Source organism: Temnothorax nylanderi, unplaced genomic scaffold (genome assembly GCF_030848795.1).
Source record: "Temnothorax nylanderi isolate EJ_2023f unplaced genomic scaffold, tnyl_v1.0 TNYL_tig1189_pilon, whole genome shotgun sequence".
Classification (NCBI taxonomy): domain Eukaryota; kingdom Metazoa; phylum Arthropoda; class Insecta; order Hymenoptera; family Formicidae; genus Temnothorax; species Temnothorax nylanderi.
Window position 1 is genome coordinate 1 of NW_027250251.1, and position 8,748 is coordinate 8,748.

The 8,748-nt window shown below is 34.6% G+C and overlaps 1 protein-coding gene across 1 annotated transcript; it reads right to left on the minus strand.

The window, feature by feature from the left end:
- Positions 1 to 3,546: 3,546 nt before the first annotated feature.
- On the minus strand, positions 3,547 to 7,800 carry LOC139786908 (glycosyltransferase 25 family member-like; the record flags this gene model as incomplete). Its single annotated transcript, XM_071726020.1, has 6 exons — positions 3,547 to 3,849; positions 4,473 to 4,673; positions 7,003 to 7,130; positions 7,192 to 7,249; positions 7,426 to 7,500; positions 7,712 to 7,800. Coding segments are annotated over 6 exons (729 nt in total), but the record flags the coding sequence as incomplete, so codon positions are not given.
- Between the last annotated feature and the right edge of the window lie 948 nt (positions 7,801 to 8,748).

The following is an 8,748-nucleotide window of genomic DNA, read 5'->3' on the forward strand; positions in this document are numbered from 1 at the left end:
GAGAGAGAGAGAGGAGAGAGAGAGAGAGAGAGAGAGAGAGAGAGAGAGAGAGAGAGAGAGAGAGAGAGAGAGAGAGAGAGAGAGAGAGAGAGAGAGAGAGAGAGAGAGAGAGAGAGAGAGAGAGAGAGAGAGAGAGAGAGAGAGAGAGAGAGAGAGAAACAGTTAACGCAATGTACTATGATAAAGCATGCTTCGATAAAACTTTCTGCTTTTATTTATGCTTGCATGGTGTCTTTCCACTTTCTTCGACAGAGATAACACGGTATGTATTGATGACCGGCAAAACATTTGAAGGATTTATCTGAATTGATAATTTACTTTAGGAGCGACCTCACCGATTTCAATGACCTTGACATATGTTGTCAAGCTCACCCTCCTGAGTGACCTTCAGAAGGTTACAACCGTCGCTCATTATTTATTAAAAAGTTATTAACAAAAAAAATTTGAAAAAATATAGCAGTTATTTTGAGTAGGTATTGAAAAGCACAAACGACTAATATGTATGTGAAAATAGTACATGTATAAACGAAGGAACGACAAAGGACAAATAGGTATTTGGTGGAATCGAAAGATCAACAAATCGATTATTCATTGAACTCGTACATGATCGCTCTGTTGACACACTACTTATTGTTATAAAAAAATGGATAAAACCCGGACAACAATTATGTCAGATTGTTGGAAATCGTATAAATGTCTGTCCAACGAAGATTACATACATTTGACGGTAATTCATAAAATAAATTTTGTCAATCCTGTGACTGGTGCACACACACAACATATTGCTCATTTGCTACAACTGCAGTGACATAACTCAGAAAACAAAATTTTCAAAAAAATAAGTTTGACTGTTTTAAATCATTAAAATTTTTAATATTATACTTTTAAATGCGATTTTGGTGCAATAATTGATTGTAGAGGAACAAAAATATCTATAGCTATATATTTAGCTCTTCATTCAGTGTAATTTTCACTCTTCTTTTGCAAACAGTTCAAAAATGACAATTTTTGAGTTATGTCATTGTTGTAGCAAATGAGTGATATAGAACGCGCTTGGCATGAAACTCGTACAATTCCTCGTTATAGATATCGAAAAGAGCACTTATATAGGATATTTAGCCGAATTCTCATTTCGTCGGCGTTATAATTACAACGAACAAATTAACGTTTTTTTTTTAAATATAATGGCAAAGATGTATCCCATATCTGAAAATTAAGTAGATCTGTTAATAATTAATAATAATCTGTTAATAGTGCCTCTCCGCTCATACATGTACTGTTTCCACATACATATTGATCATCTATGTTCTATGTATGTGTGTGTCTTTCAGTACTAAATATAATATTGCACAATTATACAATTACAATAATAAACGGGCTTTCTAACAGATAAAATTGTATATATACTTTTCAATATACCAACTATTCTCTGCTTTAACAAAAAGACTATTCAATATCCTAACAATTCGTTGCTTTAAATGACTTTCCTTTTTTTGTTAATAACTTTTTAATAAATAACGAGCGACGGCTATAACCTTCTGAAGGTCACTCAGGAGAGTGACCTTGACAAACATATGTCAAGATCATTGAAATCGGTAAGGTCGCCTCTAAAGTAAATAATTATCTCTGAATTTTCGACTTCAAAGATCCAGTAAATTCGGAGTAATAAACTGTGATAAAAAAATATAAAACTAAACAGAATATGAAAATATATATATTGATAATGGCATATTTACGTGTGACATACATTTAAATATTTTTTATAATATTGCATGGTACAATAATATGTATATAGAAGTATAGGAAAAACATCTTCATATGTGTTTTATGCGACGTTTTACGAGCAATGTTTGTTATTCTCGCATACCTACAGAAATTAGTATCAGATAAAAAAGTTTATATAAGGATCGTTCAAATAAAACATACACTAGCTGTTTGAGTGAAAGTAATTTAAGACAGCATAAAAATACATACCATACTGCTGATAGTACTACTAATATAGGCACCTCTAACATTTAGATAGGATCCCAGTGACGTCACTATTCAGAACAAGTCTATGTTTCATCTGGACGATCCTTATATTTACATCCGCATATCTATACTCGAACAAATATTTCTTCAAGAAAATCTATAAAACTATGGCAATTTCCTTTTCCGTGAAAAATATAAGGTAGGGTTGTGTGGGGTGATGTGCAACATGGGGTGATGTGCAACGTTTCCGATTCCTGGTCTGCATGTCGACATTTGACAGAACCGCATACTGCCATCTGTTTGTGTTGACAGTACCTTGTTTTAGATAAATAACTCGCGAGATAGCACGCACCCTGGTTTGCTGTACGAAAAGCGAGTTAAATTTCTCGAGCTGAATGTAATTTTTGCTTTTCACATTCATAGTGATTTCGTGAATTGGTTTTAGTCATCTTATAGGTAAATATTTTTATATTGTTAGTTTTTCAAGTACTTTTGATAATCCAAAGCGATTTTGTGATTTTCTTACATTGTGTTGGTGTCACGCCAGTCCGCGCAAAATAGCGTGTTTGGGGTGATGTGCAACATGATGTGAAATGTGTCGACATGCAAGGTCGCAACTATTTTACTTGTGACAACTGCGATTCAGATGATGAAAAATAAAGTTTTTTGCGTTTTTCCTTTCATTATATTAATTTTTAAGCGATAAATAAATAAGAAATCAAATAAAAAATGATTTTTTTTTTCAGGTTGATTACAACACAGTGAAATTTTTTGTTCACCAGATTTCGATTAATTTGTATTTAAGAAGCCCAAATTTAACATTTAAGTCGATTTATGTCGATATTCATGCATTTTTTACCTTAATTTTACCTGTGTTGCACATCACCCCAAGAAAATTTGAAAATGCTAAAACAGACGTTTTTGAAAACTCGAAAAATTTTTAGGAAAAATTTAAAATTTTGAAAATCTAATCACGCAGAATTTTAGTATTTTCCTTCCTCTACATTATACAGCCATGATATATTCAAGAATTTGATTTTTGGATATGTTTTCCGAGCAACGCGTGAAAGTGTTGCACATCACCCCACATAACCCTATACATATATTGATTATCAAAAGGCGTATAAAGGGGTGTGTGTGTGTGTTTGTGTGTGTGTGTGTGTGTGTGTGTGTGTGTGCGTGCGTGCGTGCGTGCGTGCGTGCGCGCGCGCGCGCGCGTGTGTGTGTGTGTGTGTGTGTGTGTGTGTGTGTGTGTGTGTGTGTGTGTGTGTGTGTGTGTGTGTGTGTGCGCGTCATATATCTATATATAAACAAATGTCTTGCCTGACTGACTGACTGACTCATCAACGATCAGCCCAAACCCCTAAACCTAGAAACATGAAACTCGGGGAGTATATTCCTTTTATTATGATATAAACAGATAAACACCCACTAAGAAGGGATTTTTAAAAATTCTACGTAAAATGTGTTTTCATGGATTTCTCGACGTCAACGTCGGACAGCTCAAGCTAGTTGTTTATATATGTATATCTGTTATATGTATCGATTATCAAATTAATAGTATATGGCAATATATTGGCAGTATAAATTCGCTATATTTTACGTAAAAAAATCTTTTTTAATTTGCAATTACAGGTTGTTGGCAGTTGATTTCTTCGACTAGATAAGTGCTATTTTTTTATTTCACGGTCTCTTTTTGATCATAGTTCCTCTCGATTTTCCAAATCGGTAAGCGTGGAAGTATCATGCACGAGTTTCGAGTCTTCCGTGTCGCTGATGTGTCCATCCTCTCCGGTATAATGCGTCGGATAAATTAAAAGTGGATTCGTTGATAAGATAATCAAATCCCGAGTAGGGAATTGAGCCACCCACTGTTTCCTGTTGAAATACAAAACGTCAAATGAATATTAAGATCCTAAGCTACTCTTAACAGAGATGAGTCGTATAATGTGGAATCGACCGTGACTTTTAGAACGTCCGATCGAATTTTATCATGGGATTTATCGTTAGCTTACTTCCTAGAGATTTATTTTTTCCGATTCGAATGCGGATATTGAGTTATCCCTGAGATGTGAGAGATCTTTATTTATTCCTGAAACATTACCCAAGTAGAACAAGTTAATCACAGAAACGTCAAGGTGACATTAAAATGATGAATTTTATGTCATCATATGGTCAACGTCAAGAATCAGTTTGAAATGACTGACTTATGACATGCTGTTTTACGAGACTCGCGATATATGTAACAGTATATATTGTTACAAATTGCATGATCAGTCATAATTTTCTTCAGTTCTCATAACATATTTCGAGTATATTCTTAAATAGAACGAAAAGATCAAATAAAAGTCAAAGAGAAGTAGTGATTAGTCAAGATTAGATGCTTCTAATGGGCCATTTTGACGTCACGATGACGCGTAAAAAATGATTACAGAATGATGTCATTTTGATATTTTCATGACTGATTTGTTCTACTTGGGTTAATTAATCATTTCACGTACTTAGGATGCGTGTCCGAAAGAATTGGAAGGAATTCATCAACAGGAATTAATTTCCCTAAAGGCATAGCACCGATCAGTTTCTTCGCTCCGCTCTCCGATAGAATGTAACCAAGAGTCCAGTAACTGTATCCCGCCCGCACCAGGAACTTGGATCCTTCCACTAGACTTTCTGATTTAACCAATCTTTTCCTTCCCATATATCTAAACATAAGAGTGTTAAAATGTAAGTGTGTCAATTTTAAGTCTGATTCTCTAACCTAATTTTCGCCAAATAAATTTTCTTTCGTTGCCCATACAATTCAAAAGAGTCAGAAAATCATTAAACCCGTTTTAGCAAGCTACAATTGCAAGTTGGTACAACAAAACCTTAATTTTCTTACTCTTTAATCTCATTTTATCTTTTCTCCTCTTATATAACTTTTATACATACAGAGTGAGTTTCTTAAGGGGGGGAGATCCGTTTTAATGGGATTTTTTAAATTAATTTTCTTGAATTTTTCGTGCCAAAACAGTAAAACCGATTGAAAAATCCTTTTGCGTACGTATTTATTGGTATTTTTTATGCTTATACAAATTTTTATAAGACATTTTGTTGAGTCGTACTCGCTTGGCGCGTTGGACCGCAAGAGGCAGCCATTTCATCGGTACCCACGATTGCGCCTGTTTGACTGATCTGAAACAAAAAATCCAGGTATATTTTAGTTTGGCAGATGACCTTTTATAGCCCGTAGCTCGATCGCATTGAAAAAAAAATCACAAAATGGCGCCACAATAACGGTTTTTTTTTTATTTGGCAGCTTTTTTCAGTCTTCTTCAAGTTGTACAGGTTGTAATTTTTTTTTTCAATGCGATCGAGCTACGGGTTATAAAGAGTCATCTGCCAAACCAAAATATACCTGGATTTTTTGTTTCAGATCAGTCAAATGGGCGCAATCGTGGGTACCAATGAAATGGCTGCCTCTTGCGGTCCAGCGCGCCAAGCCAGTACGACTCAACAAAATGTCTTATAAAAATTTGTATAAGCATAAAAAATACCAATAAATATGTACGCAAAAGGATTTTTCAATCGGTTTTACTGTTTTGGCACAAAAAATTCATGAAAATTAATTTAAAAAATTCCATTAAAACGGATCTCCCCCCTTAAATTAACACACCTAAATATCTCGAAAACATCAATTAAAAACAAAAGTTTGAAACAAAAGTTGTTTGGTTTGGGAGGGGTGGGGGTGAACATAACAGGATTATTTATTTTTGATTTGGTGGGCGTTTTCAAAGGTATTTCAGGGTCAACTTTTTTAAAAATAGAAACCTATATTTTTTTAATGGCATCTTATTTTATGTAAAAAAACAAACAACTTTTGTCTGAAACATTTTTTTACACAGCCTCTACTTTCCATGATATTTAACATTATTGTCGAGACAATATTTTGTTAAATATCTCGGAAAATTGAAGCCGAATAAAAAAATGTTTCAGATAAAAGTTATTTGGGGGAAATAATTTAATGTTGTCAATATAAAGTACAGGCTTTAATCCTCCGTCACCCTCCTGGGTCTTTTTGGGCACAAGTGAAATTTTGAGCTCAGCAAATATCTCCAAAATAAAGAGAGGGCGAGGTCTGGCTCCCCTCCCTAAAAAAAAGTTGTTAGTAGTGAGAACTCACTCGCCAAGGGACGCCAGGATCCGGCAAGCTGGACAAAATAGACCCAGAGGGGGGTAACAAAAGCAGTAAAAATAACGATGCAGGTGACGGAGGGTTAAAGATTGGAGATTGTCAACAAAAGCGATAGTATATATAGATTACTGCAATATGTAAACAATAAGAGTTTAAAGTAATGTAAACATTAAATGATTATTTGCTGTCGGCGAAAAGACACTAAAATTAGTACTCATTCTATGTTTGCTTATTATTTGAGGTAATTTCTTGTGTGATAAAGTATATTCTAAATTTGCTTCTAAATTATTGACATCAAATTATTCCCTCCTCAAGACCAAATAACTTTTATTTGAAACATTTTTTTATCTGGCTTTAATTTTCCGAGATATTTAACAAAACTCCCAGGTAATAAGATGACGTCTAAAAACGTCTTAATGACGTTAGAGACATCTGTTACCTGAGTACTGTCTTGATAATAATGTTAAGTATCGTAAAAAGTAGATACTAGATAAAAAAATGTTTCGGACAAAAGTTGTTTTTTTTGCATAAAATAAGATGCCATTAAAAAAATATAGGTTCCTATTTTAAAAAATAAAGTTGACCTGGAAATAACCTTGAAAACGTCCACTAAATCAAAAATAAAGTAATGCTATTATGTTTCCTCTCCAAAACCGAGCAACTTTTGTTTCAAACTTTTTTTCAAAAGTGCGTTGTTTTCGAGATATTTAGGTGTGTCAATTTAAAAAACTCACCTTGTATATCAGCTTTAAATAAGATAAATTGTAGAATCGCAGAAAGCTGATTAAGAAACAATCGAATTATGAAACAACGCTATAAAGTAATCAGAAAATAATAAATTTTGCCAAAGGACTTACACCAAATCCCACTCGATTCCGAGATCAGATAATTCCGCCAAAACGTAATCGACTTTCTGTCGGAAGAACGGCTCAAAGCGAACGTCATCCTCTAATACCATAACGCTTTTGTAATTGTGCTCCAGTACCTAATATATATATTTCATCAGTAATAAACGAATTCTTTTTCACTAAAAAGTGTTTTATTACCTTCTGCCATACGACGTAATGACTGAGAAAGCAGCCAATCTCGCCCATCGTCATCGGTCTACGCGCAAAGGAAGATAAATTATTATAAGAAGGATTCCGAAAATTATAGGGGGAAGTGTAGTGCACTTGGATTTCGTATTTAACAAATCTTACAGATCATTAATGAACAATCTGGCCGTTAAAAATTTCTCTTTTTGATTTGAATTTAATTGATTTCCTCCTGCCTATTCTTACCTTTTGTGATAAGGATCTGAGTATTCTGACATCGGTGTCACGCCCAATTCCTGTAGGGAACTCTCGTTCAAAGTCCTGAAACAATAAGAAAGAACAAAATAAAATTAACATAATTAGCGAAAAATGCATGATAATAAGAGTCATCTGGGAAAGACGTAAAATATGCTCACTAACAATACACAATCTATAAAGTATATTGTCACGTCTTGAGAGGTGGTCGGGGTTACATAACAAGACTATAATAACTATATGCTGATTTATTATAAAACGAGCTAGCCCTGCTTACAGTGTGTGCCGTGCCAGAACGTTACGCGAGAGCGTCGGCCGTGGACTGCCTCTGCTCTCGTGTTCCCATTCTAGCGGTATCGCGGCAAGGGGGAGAGATCACGGAAGAATCATCCCCGAATCACATGACCACAAAGCCAGCAATGTATATGAGTACCGTGAATACACCACATATATCAGTATTTTACTTAAGAGATTTATTTAGACCATCTTGATACCTTCACAAAATCGATTTTTTTGTTTTAAATTAACATTTATAGTCTTAAAAATAATGTACCTATAAGTGGTTTAGTTTGAAAATTCGCAGTAATCTTTAAGCTACAACTTCTTAACAGACGTGCGAAAAAGGATATTCGAGCAGTCAAGTAATCGAGACGTACGGACAACAAAGGATCTCTTGACTTTTATTATTCTTCAGTAGTTTTCTTTCTCCTTCTCTTTCATGTTTCGAAGACAGGAATTAAAGAAGGAGAATGTCTTAGGCCTTAGTATTCGAATCTTATTGTTAGTCACTCCGTATAATATTATGTTGACTCAGAGGGATTTAAGGCGTATACGCTTTTACTCAGGTACGACCTCATCTCACTGCCACTATCTATAATTCTCTTTATAGTCTTGCCAAATATAGAAATTTCTACTGGGATTTTAACGACCGGCTCTCTACCGTTACCTCCGCAAAAAATTCGTCGCTGAATCGATGGACTAGATGGGATGGCAAACCTTTTGGTCTCCAGTTTTTCAGTAGTTTGACTTCAGTGATTTTCTCGGAATTTTCTCTAACGTTATTGTTTAAATTTCCACATGAAAACACAGACAATTTTGTTTCTTGAAGCTTTTCGTTAGAGAGAGTTGACTTTATTTCAGTTTCGTCCTCTACTAACTCTATTTCCTCCTTCGTTTCATCGTCGACGTCTATAATTAGGAAAGGTTTATCGTGGTCGTTTTTGTCAGTAGATTGTTAGAGGTGTGCAAATCAAGCATTTACAAAATCGAATCGAATCGAATCGGACCTTTGATAACATGTTCGAAATCGAATCG